General features: G+C 43.7%; 1 protein-coding gene across 2 annotated transcripts; it reads right to left on the bottom strand.

The window, feature by feature from the left end:
• Window positions 1-1,047: 1,047 nt before the first annotated feature.
• LOC135541586 (differentially expressed in FDCP 6 homolog) lies at window positions 1,048-14,889 on the bottom strand. 2 transcript variants are annotated; one of them, XM_064967893.1, is made up of 12 exons: window positions 14,741-14,889; window positions 13,262-13,402; window positions 12,898-13,080; window positions 12,491-12,718; window positions 12,206-12,352; window positions 11,907-12,015; window positions 11,429-11,616; window positions 11,176-11,286; window positions 10,805-10,971; window positions 7,905-8,103; window positions 1,992-2,082; window positions 1,048-1,851 (listed from the first exon to the last, which is right to left on the bottom strand). In XM_064967893.1, exons 1-12 carry the CDS (start codon window positions 14,834-14,836, stop codon window positions 1,616-1,618), a joined length of 1,896 nt encoding a protein of 631 aa, XP_064823965.1. In that variant the 5' UTR covers window positions 14,837-14,889; the 3' UTR covers window positions 1,048-1,615. The 2 variants fall into 2 exon arrangements, with proteins under 2 accessions (XP_064823965.1, XP_064823963.1); XM_064967891.1 differs by having other exon boundaries at window positions 11,429-11,619.
• Window positions 14,890-22,697: the final 7,808 nt, after the last annotated feature.

Consider the following 22,697-nt stretch of genomic DNA (forward strand, 5'->3'; position numbering starts at 1 on the left):
AACATTAGTGGAAAATGGCTAACCTTGGGTGTAGGCAGTTATCATGAGTTATGGGGGACATATATAGAGCGTAGTGTAGCAAACAGACTTTCTTTTGTTAGAACTCAAACTTAGCACTAACAGGAGCCAGGTGTGTGATAACTGTATCGAGAGTATGAGCGCATAGATATTCTACACAGCTACAACGCCTGACCGCTGAAGCGCCTAGGGGCTGGGACCAGTTCGTGCCGCAACAATCAACAATAGGCTGGGTGAGTTTAAACCACGCCCAGTCTCTACTCTGACAGGCCGGCTCGGAAGCAGGAACAACTTCTGTCAGAGTATATTATAATATCTTTGTCAGGAACAAGTCAGTTCTCTGTTTGCCCTGCGAGGTGTGACAGAGCCGGTATATACAAAATCCGCATTTACCACTTATTGCTTAGCTGATAAAAAGTACATAGTATACAATCGGTGACTCAGTGTCATACTTGTTCTGATACCAGGTTCGAATTGACGCAACCCTTAACAAGACCCAACATTCAAAAGTTTCTCTCTCACTCACGGTGAGTGTATTCCAAATACAATACGGTCCTTGACCATCTCATCCTTGTTTGCATAATCAGTCTTTCACAAGCAGACGCAACTCTGTCAAACTGTTCAAAAGACTCTCTAGCTCCCTGTACTTTCTCATGAAAGTACAGGGAGCTAGAGCTAGCTATTGGTCTTCGGCACAACATATGCTTCAAAACGATCGTAGTATGTTTTCAGTACCTTTGATTCAGCCTCGGTAAGTGTCCATGTGTTGTAAATATCTCTCCCTTTTTCACCGATCCAGAGGAGCAAGTAGCTGCACTTTTCGTCTTCTCCTTTATCCTTCAGAGGCCCCGTGAACATTGGCTCCACATGCTGTTTGTACTTACGCCATGCGTCGGGTAAGTTTGTAGACTCCCAGTCTATTCGAGGTGAAGGAACTCCAGAACAATCCATCTTGTAAGACCTTTTACTCTGACACCATGTCTTGTTTTGCACACTTTGTACAAAATAATAAAATGCAGTACTACAGGATATTTCTTAACGTAGCTCTTTATTAGCTAGCTATAACTGGCATGTTCATGTATCGCCAACCAGGATCAAACTGACCATGACCTAACCATTTGGGTGGTCTTAACCAATCATAGCACAGTATGATATGGCGGTAAAATTCATCCAATTACAATTCAGTATGTTTCCACATATGAATATTACAAATCATTATACATAATTTATTTCCATTTCAAACTCTTCATCCCACATGTCAAAAACAATCATCAGCCAAGTTGTCCAGTGCAGTTTTTGTTAATGAGCTTTGGTTTTCAATTACAATTAAAAAGAGGTTACAGAATAAACACATTTATGGTTCAAATTAGAAGACTTTCCTGCCATGAAAGCACCAAGAATATTAGCATTATTTTGCTAATATTATTACCGTCATAGTAATTGACCAAGTAAGGACGGGGAGAGAGAGAAAAGAAAGGTGAAAATACTCACATAAAAATACATTCTCTTAAGTAAACGAAAGGGGATATCAAATGATCTGATAGTACAATCCCAGTAGTATGTATTTACATTAACATTAGCTTGGGGGTGTTGGGCCTCAGGCACAGTCCATGTCCCCATTGGAGGCTTGAGACAGACGCCTCTCCTCTCTCCCTATGATGCTCACACTCTCCTCACACTCCTTCTCCTCCATGTTCTCCTGCTCATTCTCTCTCTCCCTCTCCTTCTCCCTCTCTCCCTCGCTCCTCTGATGGTACAGGCGTAGGCTTGAGTCTCGTAAGGAGGGCCCACGCACAACCGGATCCCCTGAGCCTCCAAGTGAGAGTCTTCTCTCTGGGATAGAGAGAGGGAGGGGAGGAGAGAATCAGAGCAAAATCAAGAAAGAGAATGCAGGAAGGACAAGGAGTTTGACAGAGGCACCCGTTCACACTTAGCTTTACACACCATAATACTTCCCTCACAACTCAGCTCACCTCCCGGTCCAATAGGATGCATCAGTCTGTTCATCTGGACATTCCAGTGTTTGACACTAGTGCTGGCCTGCCGCAGCTTCCTCTGAGCAGTCTGAGGGAGACCATGGAGATGAAGGGGGATGAGAGGTTGTGAGAAAAAGAATATGAAAGGGTGAAGGGGAAGAAAATGAGAGATGGAGTGAAAGTGGAGACAGTGGGGGAGTCAATTAATAAATTATTGTGTTTTATGCTGAATCCTGAGGCCTCTGTGCTTCATTTTGAGATGTTTATCGGACAAGAAGGACAAAACATAGCATGCACACTGACACACATACAGCAACTACTAAATAGTCATCATAGTGGGGGAAAATACTGCATAACATCTAACTACACTACCGGTCAAACGTTTTAGAACACCTACTCATTCAAGGGTTTTCCTTCATTTTTACTATTTACTACATTGTAGAACTATGAAATAACACATATGGTATCTTGTAGTAACCAAAAAAGTGTTAAACAAATAAAAATATATTTTATAGTCTAGATTCTTCAAATAGCCACCCTTTGCCTTGAAGACAGCTTTGCACACTCTTGGTATTCTCTCAACCAGCTTCACCTAGAATGCTTTTCCAACAGTCTTGAAGGAGTTCCCATATATGCTGAGAACTTGTTGGCTGCTTTTCCTTCACTCTGCGGTCCGACTCATCCCAAACCATCTCAATTTGTTTGAGGTCGGGGGATTGTGGAGGCCAGGTCATCTGATGCAGCACTCCATCACTCTACTTCTTGGTCAAATAGCCCTTACACAGCCTGGAGGTGTGTTGGGTCATTGTCCTGTCAAAAAATAAATGATAGTCCCACTAAGCGCAAACCAGATGAGATGGCGTATCGCTGTAGAATGCTATCGTAGCCATTCCGGCGCCGACAGAGATGGCCGCCTCGCTTCGCGTTCCTGGGAAACTATGCAGTTTTTTGTTTTTTACGTGTTATTTCTTACATTAGTACCCCAGGTCATCTTAGGTTTCATTACATACAGTCGAGAAGAACTACTGTATATAAGATCAGCATCAACTCACCATCAGTACGAAGAATATGTTTTTCGCGACGCGGATCCTGTGTTCTCCCTTACAAACAGGACAACGGAATGGATCGCATGCAGCGACCCAAAAAAACGCCTCCGGAAAAGAGGGAAACGAGGCAGTCTTCTGGTCAGACTACGGAGACGGGCACATCGTGCCCCACTTCCTAGCATTCTTCTTGCCAATGTCCAGTCTCTTGACAACAAGGTTGATGAAATCCGAGCAAGGGTAGCATTCCAGAGGGACATCAGAGACTGTAACGTTCTGTGCTTCACGGAAAAATGGCTCACTGGAGAGACGCTATCCGAAGCGGTGCAGCCAACGGGTTTCTCCACGCATCGCGCCGACAGAAACAAACACCTTTCTGGTAAGAAGAGGGGTGGGGGTGTATGCCTTATGGCTAACGAGGCATGGTGCAATGAAAGAAACATACAGGAACTCAAATCCTACCTGTTCACCTGATTTAGAATTCCTCACAATCAAATGTAGACCGCATTATCTACTAAGAGAATTCTCTTCGATTATAATCACAGCCGTATATATCCCCCCCCAAGCAGACACATCGATGGCTCTGAATGAACTTTATTTAACTCTTTGCAAACTGGAAACCATTTATCCAGAGGCTGCATTCATTGTTGCTGGGGATTTTAACAAGGCTAATCTGAAAACAAGACTCCCTAAATTTTATCAGCACATCGATTGCGCAACCAGGGGCGGAAAAACCTTGGATCACTGTTACTCTAACTTCCGCGAACGCATATAAGGCCCTGCCCCGCCCCCCTTTCGGAAAAGCTGACCACAACTCCATTTTGCTGATACCTGCCTACAGGCAGAAACTAAAAAAAGAAGCTCCCACGCTGAGGTCTGTCCAACGCTGGTCCGACCAAGCTGACTCCACACTCCAAGACTGCTTCCATCACGTGGACTGGGACATGTTTCGTATTGCGTCAGATAACAACATTGACGAATACGCTGATTCGGTGTGCGAGTTCATTAGAACGTGCGTTGAAGATGTCGTTCCCATAGCAACGATTAAAACATTCCCTAACCAGAAACCGTGGATTGATGGCAGCATTCGCGTGAAACTAAAAGCGTGAACCACTGCTTTCAATCAGGGCAAGGTGTCTGGTAACATGACTGAATACAAACAGTGCAGCTATTCCCTCCGCAAGGCTATCAAACAAGCTAAGCGTCAGTACAGAGACAAAGTAGAATCTCAATTCAACGGCTCAGACACGAGGCATGTGGCAGGGTCTACAGTCAATCACGGACTACAGGAAGAAATCCAGCCCAGTCACGGACCATGATGTCTTGCTCCCAGGCAGACGGAATAACTTTTTTGCCCGCTTTGAGGACAATACAGTGCCACTGACACGGCCTGCAACGGAAACATGCGTTCTCTCCTTCACTGCAGCCGATGTGAGTAAAACATTTAAACGTGTTAACCCTCGCAAGGCTGCAGGCCCAGACGGCATCCCCAGCCGCGCCCTCAGAGCATGCGCAGACCAGCTGGCTGGTGTGTTTACGGACATATTCAATCAATCCCTATACCAGTCTGCTGTTCCCACATGCTTCAAGAGGGCCACCATTGTTCCTGTTCCCAAGAAAGCTAAGGTAACTGAGCTAAACGACTACCGCCCCGTAGCACTCACTTCCGTCATCATGAAGTGCTTTGAGAGTCTAGTCAAGGACCATATCACCTCCACCCTACCTGACACCCTAGACCCACTCCAATTTGCTTACCGCCCAAATAGGTCCACAGACGATGCAATCTCAACCACACTGCACACTGCCCTAACCCATCTGGACAAGAGGAATACCTATGTGAGAATGCTGTTCATCGACTACAGCTCGGCATTCAACACCATAGTACCCTCCAAGCTCGTCATCAAGCTCGAGACCCTGGGTCTCGACCCCGCCCTGTGCAACTGGGTACTGGACTTCCTGACGGGCCGCCCTCAGGTGGTGAGGGTAGGTAACAACATCTCCTCCCCGCTGATCCTCAACACTGGGGCCCCACAAGGGTGCGTTCTGAGCCCTCTCCTGTACTCCCTGTTCACCCACGACTGCGTGGCCACGCACGCCTCCAACTCAATCATCAAGTTTGCGGACGACACAACAGTGGTAGGCTTGATTACCAACAACGACGAGACGGCCTACAGGGAGGAGGTGAGGGCCCTCGGAGTGTGGTGTCAGGAAAATAACCTCACACTCAACGTCAACAAAACTAAGGAGATGATTGTGGACTTCAGGAAACAGCAGAGGGAACACCCCCCTATCCACATCGATGGAACAGTAGTGGAGAGAGTAGCAAGTTAAGTTCCTCGGCGCACACATCACAGACAAACTGAATTGGTCCACTCACACAGACAGCATCGTGAAGAAGGCGCAGCAGCGCCTCTTCAACCTCAGGAGGCTGAAGAAATTCGGCTTGTCACCAAAAGCACTCACAAACTTCTACAGATGCACAATCGAGAGCATCCTGGCGGGCTGTATCACCGCCTGGTACGGCAACTGCTCCGCCCTCAACCGTAAGGCTCTCCAGAGGGTAGTGAGGTCTGCACAACGCATCACCGGGGCAAACTACCTGCCCTCCAGGACACCTACACCACCCGATGTTACAGGAAGGCCATAAAGATCATCAAGGACATCAACCACCCGAGCTACTGCCTGTTCACCCCGCTATCATCCAGAAGGCGAGGTCAGTATAGGTGCATCAAAGCTGGGACCGAGAGACTGAAAAACAGCTTCTATCTCAAGGCCATCAGACTGTTAAACAGCCACCACTAACATTGAGTGGCTGCTGCCAGCACACTGACTCAACTCCAGCCATTTTAATAATGGGAATTGATGGGAAATGATGTAAATATATCACTAGCCACTTTAAACAATGCTACCTTATATAATGTTACTTACCCTACATTATTCATCTCATAGGCATACGTATATACTGTACTCTATATCATCGACTGCATCCTTATGTAATACATGTATCACTAGCCACTTTAACTATGCCACTTTGTTTACATACTCATCTCATATGTATATACTGTACTCGATACCATCTACTGTATCTTGCCTATGCTGCTCTGTACCATCACTCATTCATATATCCTTATGTACATATTCTTTATCCCCTTACACTGTGTATAAGACAGTAGTTTAGGAATTGTTAGATTACTTGTTGGTTATTACTGCATTGTCGGAACTAGAAACACAAGCATTTCGCTACACTCGCATTAACATCTGCTAACCATGTGTATGTGACAAATACATTTTGATTTGATTTGATTTGATTTAAATGTCCCTTGAATTCTAAATAAATCACAGACAGTGTCAACAGCAAAGCACCCCCACACCTTAATACCTCCTCCTCCATGCTTTACGGTGGGAAATACAGATGAGGAGATCATCCGTTCACCAACACCGCATCTCACAAAAACACAGAGGTTGGAACCAAAAATCTCCATTTCGGACTCAAAATCAAAGGACAGATTTTCACTGGTCTAATGTCATTGCTCGTGTTTCTTGGCCCAAACAAGTATCTTCTTCCTTTAGTAGTGGTTTCTTTGCAGCAATTCACCACGAAGGGCTGATTCACACAGTCTCCTCTGAACAGTTGATGTTGTAGCATTTATTTGGACTGCAATTTCTGAGACTGGTAACGCTAATGAACTGCAGCAGTGGTAACTCTGGGTCTTCCATTCTTGTGGCGGTCCTCATGAGAGCCAGTTTCATCAAAGCACTTGATGGTTTTTGAGACTGCACTTGAAGAAACTTTTAAAGTTCTTGAAATGTTCCATATTGACTGACCTTCATGTCTTAAAGTGATGATGTACTGTTGTTTGATGTACTGTACTTGAAGAAACTTTAAAAGTTTTTGAAATGTTCCATATTGACTGACATTCATGTCTTAAAGTAATGATGTACTGTTGTTTCTCTTTGCTTATTTGAGCTGTTCTGGCCATAATATGGACTTGGTATTTTACCAAATAGGACTATCTTCTGTATACACCCCCCACCTTGTCACAACACAACTGATTGGCTCAAACGCATTAAGGTGGGAAGAAATTCCACAATTTAACTTTTAACAAGGCACACCTGTTAATTGAAATGCATTCTAGGTGATTACCTCATGAAGCTGGTTGAGAGAATGCCAAGAGTGCGCAAAGTTGTCATCAAGACAAAGGGTGGCTATTTGAAGAATCTCAAATATAAAACATATTTTGATTTGACAAACACTTTTTTGGTTACTACATTATTCAATATGTTATTTCATAGTTTTGATGTCTTCAGTGTTTTTCTACAATGTAGAAAAAAGTAATATAAATAAAACCCCTTGAATGAGTAGGTGTTCTGAATCTTTGACCAGTAGTCTAAGATCCTGAACGTTATCTTGCCGTCCACATTATGCTCATTCACATGCATTCCCGATCACACAGAAACGGGGCAGCAAAGGTAGTTAACCGGACTATAATTTCTTGATGAGTAGTTTCAAGTTTTATTAGTTGTATGTACAGGATACATATGGTATACCTTGTCTAACGAACTGCTTACTTGCAGGTTCCTTCTCGACAATGCAACAACAATAAGAAATAGTGCAAAATAATAATATGAAAATAAAGTAAAAGGCAGTAAAATAGAATAAAGATGTTAGCATAATTAAAATACAGAAAGGCATAATTTATAGTATAATATATCCATATGTATTGGGGAAGGGGGGGAAGGGGGCAAGTGTGTAAATTGAGTAGTATAGTAGAGTAGCTGTCGAGTAGCTATAGTTTTATGCAAAGTAGTTCCCAGATTTGTATTTAGCAGAAGATCTAGGGTCCGATACTGATTATTTTGCACTCACTGCAATGTCATGGTCCATTCTGTGCCGGTTGGCCCGAACCTTCTCCAGCTGGTGTTGGGCCTCCTCTAAAGCCTGGGACTTGGTTACCATCTCCTGCCTGAGCTCCTGCTTCTCTCTCTGGGTCTTCAAGATGTACTGCTCCTGTTCCTCTTGGAGTGCCAGCAGGACCTTCATCTTCTCCTCCTCCTCCACCAGCAGACTGGTGGTGAAGAGAGAGAAGGAGAGAACCCTTATGCAGGGTTCTAATCACACTACACTTCAAACCTTGTTGTAGCTCTAAAATTAGTTGGTTGGACCAATGTTAATAATGTTACAGTTACAGATTAGGGATGCCCACTTATTGTGTACTGTATTCTAAAACTTTTGTTGGTGTCCTGATTTCCTTATTGTATGTGTTGTTGACATTATGAAGGGACCAATCAGAGAGCAGGGTTATGAAGATGTCATTTTGAAGGACTAATCAGAGAGAAGTGTTATGATGATGTCATTATGATAAACTAATCAGAGAGTAGAGTTATGACCATGTCATTATGAATGGACCAATAAGACAACACGGTTATGGGGATGAATCAGAGAACACGGTTATGACAATGTCATTATCAAGGTACCAGTCAAAGAGCACAATTATGACAATGTCATAACGAAGGGACCAACCAGAGAGGAGGGTTATGGAAAAACTAAAGCTGAGCTCTCCTAGGGGTCAAAAAAAGAAAAAAAAACACCTTAAGATGTTCAGTTCCTGAGAAAGCAGACAAACCACAAGTAATGAGCAGAGATAACAGGAAATCGTTGGTGTTTCTCTGAGAGCAAACACGTCTGCCGACAAACACAGCTGTGTGTGTGTGTATGACTGAGGGTTCCTTGCATTTTAGATAAACTGAGGTACAACTTCAGATTAATACCAGTGTTCATTTTGGTTTGGCTAGTTTTTGATTTGGGTTAACTTATCTTTAAAAAGACAAAATTGTGGTTTGCAGATTTCACTAAATGAAGCACACACTGTAGCTAGCAGGTCAAGGCCATCAATTCCGATGCGAAACGTCCCCCTACCTTCATTTTTTGTGTGACTTTGCGGTAACAGACTGAAATGACAGGAAACTGTGAGCACAGAGTGAGCACTAAGAAGTGTAAGACATTTACAGAAGACATGTAAGTGTCAGGGGGTGTAAGATAGTATATAGTCCTTTTCCATGACGTTTGCTCCCTGTGTGTACTTGTGTGTGCGTGTGTGTTTGTGCGTGCGTGTGTGTATACTGTACATACAGGATACGTACAGTGCCTTGCGAAAGTATTCGGCCCCCTTGAACTTTGCGACCTTTTGCCACATTTCAGGATTCAAACATAAAGATATAAAACTGTATTTTTTTGTGAAGAATCAACAACAAGTGGAACGACATTTATTGGATATTAACTTTTTAACAAATCAAAAACTGAAAAATTGGGCGTGCAAAATTATTCAGCCCCCTTAAGTTAATTTCTTTATAGCACCACCTTTTGCTGCGATTACAGCTGTAAGTCGCTTGGGGTATGTCTCTATCAGTTTTGCACATCGAGAGACTGAAATTTTTTCCCATTCCTCCGTGCAAAACAGCTCGAGCTCAGTGAGGTTGGATGGAGAGCATTTGTGAACAGCAGTTTTCAGTTCTTTCCACAGATTCTCGATTTGATTCAGGTCTGAACTTTGACTTGGCCATTCTAACACCTGGATATGTTTATTTTTGAACCATTCCATTGTAGATTTTGCTTTATGTTTTGGATCATTGTCTTGTTGGAAGACAAATCTCCATCCCAGTCTCAGGTCTTTTGCAGACTCCATCAGGTTTTCTTCCAGAATGGTCCTGTATTTGGCTCCATCCATCTTCCCATCAATTTTAACCATCTTCCCTGTCCCTGCTGAAGAAAAGCAGGCCCAAACCATGATGCTGCCACCACCATGTTTGACAGTGGGGATGGTGTGGTCAGGGTGATGAGCTGTGTCGCTTTTACGCCAAACATAACGTTTTGCATTGTTGCCAAAAAGTTCAATTTTGGTTTCATCTGACCAGAGCACCTTCTTCCACATGTTTGGTGTGTCTCCCAGGTGGCTTGTGGCAAACTTTAAACAACACTTTTTATGGATATCTTTAAGAAATGGCTTTCTTCTTGCCACTCTTCCATAAAGGCCAGATTTGTGCAATATACGACTGATTGTTGTCCTATGGACAGAGTCTCCCACCTCAGCTGTAGATCTCTGCAGTTCATCCAGAGTGATCATGGGCCTCTTGGCTGCATTTCTGATCAGTCTTCTCCTTGTATGAGCTGAAAGTTTAGAGGGACGGCCAGGTCTTGGTAGATTTGCAGTGGTCTGATACTCCTTCCATTTCAATATTATCGCTTGCATAGTGCACCTTGGGATGTTTAAAGCTTGGGAAATCTTTTTGTATCCAAATCCAGCTTTAAACTTTTTCACAACAGTATCTCGGACCTGCCTGGTGTGTTCCTTGTTCTTCATGATGCTCTCTGCGCTTTTAACGGACCTCTGAGACTACAGTGCAGGTGCATTTATATGGAGACTTGATTACACACAGGTGGATTGTATTTATCATCATTAGTCATTTAGGACAACGTTGGAGCATTCCGAGATCCTCACTGAACTTCTGGAGAGAGTTTGCTGCTCTGAAAGTAAAGGGGCTGAATAATTTTGCACGCCCAATTTTTCAGTATTTGATTTGTTAAAAAATTTGAAATATCCAATAAATGTCGTTCCACTTCATGATTGTGTCCCACTTGTTGTTGATTCTTCACAAAAAAATACAGTTTTATATCTTTATGTTTGAAGCTTGAAATGTGGCAAAAGGTCACAAAGTTCAAGGGGGCCGAATACTTTCGCAAGGCACTGTATATGTGTGTGTGTGTGTTACCTGGCCTGTGCGAGGCGGTAGGCCTCCTCATTCTGTCTAGCTCTAATCTCCTGGTGCAGGGCCTCCTCCAGGCGAAGCTGCATCTCCTCCAGCTCCCTGATCCTCTTCCTCTGGCGGTCCGTCTCCGCATCCTTCAGGGCCATCTCCGCCTGCATGTTGTCCCGCTCCTGGCCCACGACAAACACACACTTAAACCAGGACAAAGCCACAGTTAAATCCTTAAAGATCTTTGAGTTAGACATGTAAGTTGGGTTCTTCTTCTCATTGTCTCACACCTTCCTTCCTCACCTTCTCTTCTCCTTCCTCCTCTTACCTCTAACTTCTTTCCTTACCCAGCTAATCTCCTCCTCCTCATCTCCTTAGCTTCTCACCTCTTCAGCCTGCTGTAGCTGGTCCTGCAGGGTTCTCTGCAGCTCCTCATGTTTCTGTCTCCTCTTCTGTTCCTCCTGCAGCAGTGCTGCCTGAGAGTGCCTCTGCGCCTCCTGCACACCGATGATACCAACAAATATAACAGAGGTTATTGTGATGCTTTTGTCACATAGCTATCCAAAGTTCTGTTGTCTTCATAGTGATCTCTCTCTCTCCCGGTCTCGATCTCTCTCTCGCTCCCCCCCCTTCCCCCACCTGTAGGAGCTCCAGCTCGGCCAGCTTGCTCTCCTTCTCCCCCTGGAGAAGGCACAGACGTTGTAGCTCCTCCTCCTTGGTGGTGCGCCTCCTCTCCCTCTCCTCCCTTAGCACTCTGCGTCGCAGCTTCAGGTCCTTATGCAGGGAGTTCTTCCCTTCTACACACAGACGGATCGCTGTCTGGATCGCTGCTGGAACAAAGTTAAGCTTGTTCTAGTATTTTTAGACTGGGCTAGTAGAATATGTGCCAAAAGAGCTTTATGATTTATGTCTGTAAATGTCATTTATTATTATTATTATTATTATTAATAAACTACCCTAGTTTAATAAAATATCGCATGGCATAGATTTTACAACCGTTGGCTAGTAGAATATCATCCTGGCTACTAGATATTGCCCAAAATCTACCCCTAAATGTTCTCGTGGCTTTAAAAACACAGTGTGTGTGTAGTGTACAGTAGAGAGTATGATCTCTGACCTGTGGTCCACTCCTGTCTCTGCTTGGTGTCGGGGGCGCTCATCTCGTAGGTCTTAGTTAGCGTCTTCACACAGAACATACACCTCTTCCCCTCCTTCTCTGGTAGCACCTGTCAGTGCAACCACAACACTGCAGAAAATAACCATCATAACAACAACAGCTTGCACACTCCAACGTTCTTATTGCTATAAAGAATGGGGTCATATTCATTCTATACATGCTACCATGAAACCTTGCTCTCTGAACGAATGTCTCAGCTCAGCTGTGCCTTCTATTCTACATAACCCAGCGTTGTGTACCTCCACACAACAGTTGTGGTCCAGCTCGATACAGCCTTTACACTCCTTGCGGTCCTCACTGACGTAGTAATGCAGAGTACTGGGCCGGAGAGAGAACCAGCGCTCGTTCCAGTTCCTCCGCAAGTGACCCTTCTTCCACAGATACCCCTGAGGACAGTTACATACACCCACACAAAGTTACACATGCCTAATTATATAAATACTGTTATACTTTATACGTTTATTACATGCATATTACATGCACACCAACACAAACATTTCTAATAATCTTTATGTTAAAAGCACCTCTTTTATGATATTGCCCACTATCTCCTGGTAGACCTTGTCTATCGCCATGGTGACAGAGTCATTCTCCACGCCTCTGGTCAGCCTCCCGGTGTTGACAAAGTCCAGGAAGGCCCACACTGTGATGCCGCTCAGCTGCACAGGCTCCTGGGATATGAAATCCTCCATGTCCACACAGCTAAGCTCCACACTCATGGCTAAGCAGACCTTCTTTAGGAGGTATTCCACCTGAGACGGGCCACATGGAATGAATGGGACACATAATGTGACACATAATGGGACACATAATGGGACAATCTGAACTTGAGACAGAATCTCCCATTGACATTATTGCAAGATTTGCAAGAAAGGTTGATGAACGTAAGGAAAAATGATTTTGGATTACACGTCCAGGGCTTAGAACTTACCTCCTCTGGGGCCAGGACCAGTGGATACTTGTCTTCAGACAGGAAGTTGAAGATGCACCAGAGATGGAAGGCGTCTTTATCAAGCAGAACACCCATGCCATCTTTAGGCCGGTAGTTCTTTTTGGCACAGAGAGTCCAGCAGAACACATCTACATTCTCCTTATCAAATGTGCCCTCAACCACCTGGGGTCAGAAAGAGAGGATGTCAAGTGTGTGTGTGTGTGTGTGTGTGTGTGTGTGTGTGTGTGTGTGTGTGTGTGTGTGTGTGTGTGTGTGTGTGTGTGTGTGTGTGTGTGTGTGTGTGTGTGTGTGTGTGTGTGTGTGTGTGTGTGTGTGTGTGTGTGTGTGTGTGTGTGTACAGTACCTTGTCCAGTATAAATTTGTTGAGGTAGGGCATGTACCCCTGGTTGGACACCGGCCCATCATCATCATCTCTGAAGTGGACCTCTAGAGCCACAGGGTCGTGGGGGATGTTCAGCGCAGTGTACAGGTTATGAGACAACACCTACAACTCATCAACACAGTGTACAGGTTATGAGACAACACCTACAACTCATCAACACAGAGTACAGGTTATGAGACAACACCTACAACTCATCAACACAGAGTACAGGTTATGAGACAACACCTACAACTCATCAACACAGAGTACAGGTTATGAGACAACACCTACAACTCATCAACACAGAGTACAGGTTATGAGACAAAACCTACATCTCATCAACACAGAGTACAGGTTATGAGACAAAACCTACAACTCATCAACACAAAGTACAGGTTATGAGACAAAACCTACATCTCATCAACACAGAGTACAGGTTATGAGATGAAACATAAATCTCATCAACACAGGATACAGGTTAAAAGACAAAACCTACAATACATGGAGAGACAGACAGAAAGAAATAAATGTATTTTTTTATTTAATCAAATCTCAAAAATGTTATGCCAGCAAAAATGTCAATTTCAACTTCCATAATTCCAGTTTTGGAGCCTGTAGTCTTAGAGCAAGGAGATGGAGGTGGCAAGACACAGGGACTCTTTGACAATGTCGTTATAGCAACGGCTGGGACACAGAGCCCAAGCCCCTCAGTGTGACTGGGATTAGAAACGTCACAATGCCTGATCCCACACACAAAGCAACACATCATCACTGACCCATAACACATGACAATACAGCACACACGTATTCACCCAAACACCAATGCAATAACACACCACCAGCCCCCCAGAATCATGAGGGGGCTCATAGAGGGTCTGCCTCTGAACATAGAGATAGGCCTATCGCCATAGCAGATTATTGATGATTGTTTCTCCATAGTCTGGCTCATACATAATCCCAGAAATTAACCCAGTTACAGTCATGTGTTTGTTATTCTAGACTTGAGGAGGGCGGCCAAACGTCAAAACTAGGGCTGTACAATGATGAAATTAACTACGAATGTGATCAAATTCCAATAGAAGGGGTTTGATCAAGCAATAACATTACCTAAGACACCAATCAGTATACAGTGCTGTGTAGCTCATGCTAAAGGACATATCACACCCACGCATTAAGCTAACAGGAAAGAGATCAGATCTTGAAAATAAAGTGTCTCATCTAATGGGGTTGACCTGACTAGATCAATAAATAAACAAATAAAACAAGTTCTGATGCCAATTACATAAAAAATATAATTTTCCTAAAAACAAGGAAAATATGCTGAAAAGATTAACAAAAACAGTTGTGTAAAAACATAGAACACAAACCAACACATTGGAAGGGCAGAAGAAGAAAATCAATCCCATCCTCCCTGCTCTTTGACCCCTATACTGTCCCCCAACTTGAACCCTGACCTCTCACCTTTAGCTGGGACTTGGACACCTTCCCACTCTTCTCCACGTCCAGAGAGGTGAAAGCATACCAGATGGACTTCAGCAGTTCAGCTCGCAACTCCATAACTGCTTCTGCTCAGCTCTGCTTACTTTACTGCATCGCTGTGTATGTGTATGTATGGCACACAGACCTGTGTGTGTCTCAGTAAACCCCCACATCCTGCTCTCTGATAAATGGCTGCCCTGAAGCTCACTGGCGCCACCTACAGTGCAGTATCTGTAGCAAACAGGAAGACTGTTTAGAGTCACCAAGGGCAACAGTGTGGGGTATATTTGTAACTGGCCACCAGAGGACAGCATCTGACTGTACTCCACACTGAGGAACTCAACTGCAGTGAGTATGCATTGTTGGCCATTACACTACTCTCACAAGTTAAATATGCAACTGTCCCAATACAATTAATTCTGGTTCAGGTTCGAGTCGCAGTTTAAAACAGTTTGTTTGCATATATAGCGCTCCTGGACCTGATTTTGAATCAACTCCAGCAAGCAGAATTTTGTATATAATGTTTTTATTTCACCTTTATTTAACCAGGTAGGCCAGTTGAGAACAAGTTCTCATTTACAACTGCGACCTGGCAGAATAGCACAATGCAGAGAGATCAACCATCTCCTTTATTGTTTTTGTTTATGTCAACAGTTGACTTTTTTATCTCGAGTTGGTTTCCAGCTGATCTGATTGTTCTCTTGTTGTTAGAAAACCATTACAGGGTCCGATTTTCGTTTGTCACTTATAAACATCGACTTCACGCGCCGACTTTCGTCTACAGCCGGCTTCGTTAGCCTTCCGGATCGAACACACACACTGCAACACCACAGGATAATTGCCGCTCTCGAATGCAGCTCCGTATGTATGACGTGCTGCATGAGTTTTGGGATTTTGAGTGGTCACACCCATATTGATCAGACCACACCTCGCTGCTCCCACCAAACAGAAGCAATTGTAGCTCCAAGGCTGTTTAAGAACAGTACGTACCGCTTCAGGGTAACGTGTTGTCCAGTACAAACTGTCACGAAACCTAGCAATCGTTGAACCAAACTGAACGCATCTGTCTGGCACCCTTTGAATATCGGAAAGCTCATAGACTTGGCAGAGGCTGCGTTAAATTGGTCTAATTAAGTGATAATGCCCGAGAAGCCAGTGTTTGGAGGATATTTTGGCACGGGTGTTGTTAGGCCTGAGACGAAGTCAATATATCCTCCAAACACCGACTTCGAGGGCATTATTATACAAGGGGTTACCAACATACTCAAATAATGATTGACATATTTTCATTAAAAACTAAATCATTTTAATTTATTCATACTATTTCATCCTTTCAGACACGACCCAGTCATTGTTCTAAATGTTCCATTACCATACTGGCTGGCAACGTTCTTTTCCCTTGCTTGCTAGCCAGCCAACTATGGCTAACTTAGTCACGTCAAACAGTGCAGCCAGAATAACAGCAAAGTAGATGCATTTGCGTTTGCTTAATCTGTTTTCTAGTGACATGTATTTGCATACATCAATAACATGATAATGATGAGCGATATTGCCTGGTTTAGAAAATGTGCCCTCTCGTCAGGACACTGTTGTTCAGAGGAGCTAGCCAACAACACAGCTCACACAATCACTTCAAACTGAAGCTGGAAATACTGCAAACCAGCTAAACTTCGTTTGACCTTTTTTCAGTTAACATTTCTTTGTATACATCCATACAAATTATGCCAGCTAATTCATGATTTCGAATTTTTTATTCCACCTTTATTTAACACAGGTTGGCAAGTTGAGAACAAGTTCTCATTTACAATTGCGACCTGGCCAAGATAAAGCAAAGCAGTTCCACACATACAACAACACAGAGTTACACATGGAGTAAAACAAACATACAGTCAATAATACAGTAGAAAAAAATAAGTCTATATACAATGTGAGAAAATGAGGAGAGATAAGGGAGGTAAAGGCAAAAAAAGGCCATGGTGGCGGAGTAAATACAATATAACAAGGTAAACACTGGAATGGTAGATTTGCAGTGGAAGAAAGTGCAAAGTAGAGAGAAATAATGGGGTGCAAAGGAGCAAAATAAATAAATAAATACAGTAGGGGTAGAGGTAGTTGTTTGGCTAGATTATAGATGGGTTGTGCACAGGTGCAGTAATCTGTGAGCTGCTCTGACAGCTGGTGCTTAAAGCTAGTGAGGGAGATGTGTTTCCAGTTTCAGAAATGTTTGTAGTTCGTTCCAGTCATTGGCAGCAGAGAACTGGAAGGAGAGGCGGCCAAAGAAAGAATTGGTTTTGGGGGTGGCCAGAGAAATATACAGTGGGGCAAAAAAAGTATTTAGTCAGCCACCAATTGTGCAAGTTCTCCCACTTAAAAAGATGAGAGAGGCCTGTAATTTTCATCATATGTACACTTCAACTATGACAGACAAAATGAGAAAAACAATCCAGAAAATCACATTGTAGGATTTTTAATGAATTTATTTGCAAATTATGGTGGAAATTAAGTATCTGGTCACCTACAAACAAGCAAGATTTCTGGCTCTCACAGACCTGTAACTTCTTCTTTAAGAGGCTCCTCTGTCCTCCACTCGTTACCTGTATTAATGGCACCTGTTTGAACTTGTTATCAGCATAAAAGACACCTGTCCACAACCTCAAACAGTCACACTCCAAACTCCACTATGGCCAAGACCAAAGAGCTGTCAAAGGACACCAGAAACACAATTGTAGACCTGCACCAGGCTGGGAAGACTGAATCTGCAATAGGTAAGCAGCTTGGTTTGAAGAAATCAACTGTGGGAGCAATTATTAGGAAATGGAAGACATGCAAGACCACTGATAATCTCCCTCAATCTGGGGCTCCACTCAAGATCTCACCCCATGGGGTCAAAATGATCACAAGAACGGTGAGCAAAAATCCCAGAACCACACGGGGGGACCTAGTGAATGACCTGCAGAGAGCTGGGACCAAAGTAACAAAGCCTACAATCAGTAACACACTACGCCGCCAGGGACTCAAATCCTGCAGTGCCAGACGTGTTCCCCTGCTTAAGCCAGTACATGTCCAGGCCCATCTGAAGTTTGCTAGAGAGCATTTGGATGATCCAGAAGAAGATTGGGAGAATGTCATATGGTCAGATGAAACCAAAATATACATTTTTGGTAAAAACTCAACTCGACATGTTTGGAGGACAAAGAATGCTGAGTTGCATCCAAAGAACACCATACCTACTGTGAAGCATGGGGGTGGAAAAATCATGCTTTGGGGCTGTTTTTCTGCAAAGGGACCAGGATGACTGATCCGTGTAAAGGAAAGAATGAATGGGGCCATATATCGTGAGATTTTGAGTGAAAACCTCCTTCCATCAGCAAGGGCATTGAAGATGAAGCGTGGCTGGGTCTTTCAGCATGACAATGATCCCAAACACACTGCCCGGGCAACAAAGGAGTGGCTTCGTAAGAAGCATTTCAAGGTCCTGGAGTGGCCGAGCCAGTCTCCAGATCTCAGCCCCATAGAAAATCTTTGGAGGGAGTTGAAAGTCCGTGTTGCCCAGCAACAGCCCCAAAACATCACTGCTCTGGAGGAGATCTGCATGGAGGTCTGCATGGAGGAATGGTCCAAAATACCAACAACAGTGTGTGAAAACCTTGTGAAAACCTTGTTGTCATTGCCAACAAAGGGTATATAACAAAGTATTGAGATAAACTTTTGTTATTGACCAAATACTTATTTTCCACCATAATTTGCAAATAAATTAATTAAAAATCCTACAATGTGGTTGAATCAAATCAAATCAAATCAAATGTATTTATATAGCCCTTCGTACATCAGCTGATATCTCAAAGTGCTGTACAGAAACCCACCCTAAAACCCCAAACAGTAAGCAATGCATGTGTAGAAGCACGGTGGCTAGGAAAAACTCCCTAGAAAGGCCAAAACCTAGGAAGAAACCTAGAGAGGAACCAGGCTATGTGGGGTGGCCAGTCCTCTTCTGGCTGTGCTGGGTGGAGATTATAACAGAACATGGCCAAGATGTTCAAATGTTCATAAATGACCAACATGGTCAAATAATAATAATCTCAGGCAGAACAGTTGAAACTGGTTCAGCAGCACGGCCAGGTGGATTGGGGACAGCAAGGAGTCATCATGTCAGGTAGTCCTGAGGCATGGTCCTAGGGCTCAGGTCCTCCTCCGAGAGAAAGAAAGAAAGAGAGAAAGAGAGAGAGAGAGAATTAGAGAGAGCATACTTAAATTCACACAGGACACCGGATAGGACAGGAGAAGTACTCCAGATATAACAAACTAGCCCCTAGACCCCGACAGATAAACTACTGCAGCATAAATACTGGAGGCTGAGACAGGAGGGGTCAGGAGACACTGTGGCCCCATCCGATGACACCCCCGGACAGGGCCAAACAGGAAGGATATAACCCCACCCACTTTGCCAAAGCACTGCCCCCACACCACTAGTGGGATATCTTCAACCACCAACTTACCATCCTGAGACAAGGCCGAGTATAGCCCACAAAGATCTCCGCCACGGCACAACCCAAGGGGGGGCGCCAACCCAAACAGGAAGATCACATCAGTGACTCAACCCACTCAAGTGACGCACCCCTCGTAGGGACGGTATGAAAGAGCCCTAGTAAGCCAGTGACTCAGCCCCTGTAATAGGGTTAGAGCCTTTCCGTTCACCTTCACACTCCTGGGCTAGACTACACTCAATCATATGACCCACTGAAGAGATGAGTCTTCAGTAAAGACTTAAAGGTTGAGACCAAGTTTGTGTCTCTCACATGGGTAGGCAGACCATTCCATAAAAATTGAGCTTTATAGGACAAAGCCCTGCATCCAACTGTTTGCTTAGTAGTTCTATCTTGACGGAAAATGTTGTAGTTGGGGATGGAAATCTCAGAATTTTTGTGGGTACAGGAACAATGATGGCCATCTTGAAACATGTGGGGACAGCAAACTGGGATAGGGAGAGATTGAATATATCCGTCAACACACCAGCCAGCTGGTCTGCGCATGCTCTGAGGATGCGGCTAGGGATGTTGTCTGGGCCGGCAGCCCTGCAAGGGTTAACACGTTTAAATAACTTAATCACGTCGGCCAGGGAGAAGGAGAGCCCACAGTCTTTGGTAGCGAGCCGCGTTGGTGGCACTGTATTATCCTCAAAGTGGTCAAAGAAGATGTTTAGTTTGTCTGGAAGCAAGACGTAGGTGTCCGTAACATGACTGGTTTTCCTTTTGTGATTGTCTGTAGTCCCTGCCACATACTTCTTATGTCTGAGCCGTTGAATTGCGACTCCATTTTGTCTCTATATAGACATTTTGCTTGCTTGAATGCCTTGCGGAGGGAATAACTGCACTGTTTATATTCGGCCATATTCCCAGTCACCTTTCCATGGTTAAATCCAGTGGTTTGCGCTTTCAGTTTTGCGCGAATGCCGCCATCGATCCACGGTTTCTGGTTAGGGTAAGTTTTTAAAGCCACAGTGGGTACATCATCTCCTATAGACTTCCTTATAAACTCACTCACCGAATCAGCATATATGTCAATATTATTTTCTGAGGCTACCCGGAACATATATCAGTCCACGTGATCAAAACAGTCTTGAAACGTGGATTCCGATTGGTCAGACCAGCATTGAATAGTCCTTTGCATGGGTACTTCCTGTTTGAGTTTCTGCCTATAGGCTGTGCTTACGGCCATTGTCCTGTTGGAAGGTGAACCTTTGCCCCAGTCTGAGGTGCCTTAGCGCTCTGAAGTAGATTTTATGACTCTAATCAATTTCATACAATCATATGGTTTCAGGGTGGAATATTCTAATCATTCATTTAAACATATAAATCCCATTGACAGCTGTAATGTAACCAAATGTGGAACAAGTCAAGGGGTCTGAATACTTTCTGAATGCACTGTATATTTCTAAACTGATGACAGCTTTGCACACTCTTGGCATCCTTGTTTTTCCATACTTCCGATGGTGAGAGACGCTCTTCACATCTCCATCGCTCTTCAAAGTATTTATCCAAAACAGATGAGGTCTATGTGTTATGGTTGGTCTGACACACTTAGATAGTGTGACATAGTTCTGTTCTTCTCTTTAAAGGGAATTACCTGTCCTATCTCACATGTCACATTCCTTTTCCTGTACTTGTTGACTTCCAATCCCTACCAAGTCTCCCACAGATCCCTATGGTTAGTGAACAACATTTCCTGACATACTGTAAGTGCACAGTTGGATCATATAACCTCTGAACTATAGCGATGGGCTTACTTTGAGTCGCAAAACACAGTAGTCTATGTGGCATCAGACAGTTCATTTCAGACATTATCTCGCTATGATATTAATATTTGCTGTTTACTTTTTGGTTTTGTTTGCTAAATTGAATCTGTAGTCACATTCACAGGACAATATATATGATACCCAACAATTTGCATGATGTTGCTGATAAAAATTGAGTTGATGAAGTTGTAGATGTTCCGAGGTTGTTATGGTAGATGTTTGCTAGTGGTGTGAGTGTGGAGTTGTACTAGTATATTGGCAGTATTTCAGTGATTGTATTTCCCTCTAGATGGTTGAGGATCTCAATCCAGCTCCATATTTGGAGGAGGAGCACGTCAAGCAGCAACTTAATGAGGGCATATTGATGTTGTTTTTACGGGCTGGCCATTCGAGTCCACACTAATCGTTATCTGGAGATGACTGATGTTTGGGGTCTTTAAAGTATATCGTCTGCGTTTGATGTGAGTGTGTGTGTGTGTGCATAAGTGTGTGATGTGTGTAATAGACAGACACGGCTGCAACTCAATCCCCCTCTCCCTGACTGTCTGTGACTCAGTCCCGGGCTATTGTGTGAACCTTACTCTTCTCTAATCACAGAGAGCACACGCTCAGACCTGTCCCAGGCCACCCTGCAAATCACATCACATTTACATTTATTGTCATTTGAGTCATTTATAATTGTTTTAACTAAATAGAAAGAGTGAAGTCAAGAAATGGCTCTCATTTTTTTTAAATGGCATGGTAAGAAACAAGTGGCACACAGAGTATCTTACATGTTCAACATACCACGATGAACACACAGAGTATCTTACATGTTCAACATACCACAATGAACACACAGAGTATCTTACATGTTCAACATACCACGATGAACACACAGAGTATCTTACATGTTCAACATACCACGATGAACACAGAGTATCTTACATGTTCAACATACCACGATGAACACACAGAGTATCGTACATGTTCAACATACCACGATGAACACACAGAGTATCTTACATGTTCAACATACCACGATGAACACACAGCAGCAAACACAGTGCAGTGCAACCCATGCCATATAGTAAACACAATCAGATGATGATAAAGAACAATGTTGATTCAGATGATGGTTAGTAGCAGAATCAGGTACTATAGCATTTACTGGTTCTGTGCATTTGCTCTGTTTAATTAATGGATCTACACTGAGTGTACAAATCCCTGCTCTTTCCATGACATAGACTGACCAGGTGAATCCAGGTGAAAGCTATGATCCCTTATCGATTTAACCTAAATCCACTTCAATCAGTGTAGATGAAGGGGAGGAGACAAGTTAAAGAAGGACTGTTAAGCCTTGAGACAATTGAGACATGGATTGTGTCTGTGTGTCATTCAGAGGGTGAATGGACAAGACAAAAGATTTAAGTGCCTTTGAACGGGGTATGGTAGTAGGTACCAGGCGCACTGGTTTGTGTCAAGAACTGCAATGCTGCTGGGCTCAACAGTTTCCTGTGTTTATCAAGAATGGTCCACCACACAAAGGACATTCAGCCAACTTGACACAACTTTGGGAGGCATTGGAGTCAACATGGGCCAGCATCCCTGTGGAATGCTTTCAACACCTTGTAGAGTCCATGCCCTGTGTAAATCAGTGTATATTTC

Source organism: Oncorhynchus masou, chromosome 6 (assembly GCF_036934945.1).
Source record: "Oncorhynchus masou masou isolate Uvic2021 chromosome 6, UVic_Omas_1.1, whole genome shotgun sequence".
Lineage (NCBI taxonomy): Eukaryota > Metazoa > Chordata > Actinopteri > Salmoniformes > Salmonidae > Oncorhynchus > Oncorhynchus masou.

Excerpts from the sequence above, each read along its gene's own strand:
- LOC135541586 (XM_064967891.1), bottom strand. The coding sequence starts at position 14,836 with ATGGAGTTGCGAGCTGAACTGCTGAAGTCCATCTGGTATGCTTTCACC. Across the intron at positions 12,719-12,897 it reads TGGTCCTGGCCCCAGAGGAG|GTGGAATACCTCCTAAAGAA; the intron begins GTAAGTTCTAAG and ends GGCCCGTCTCAG. Across the intron at positions 12,016-12,205 it reads ACCACAACTGTTGTGTGGAG|GTGCTACCAGAGAAGGAGGG; the intron begins GTACACAACGCT and ends TTGCACTGACAG.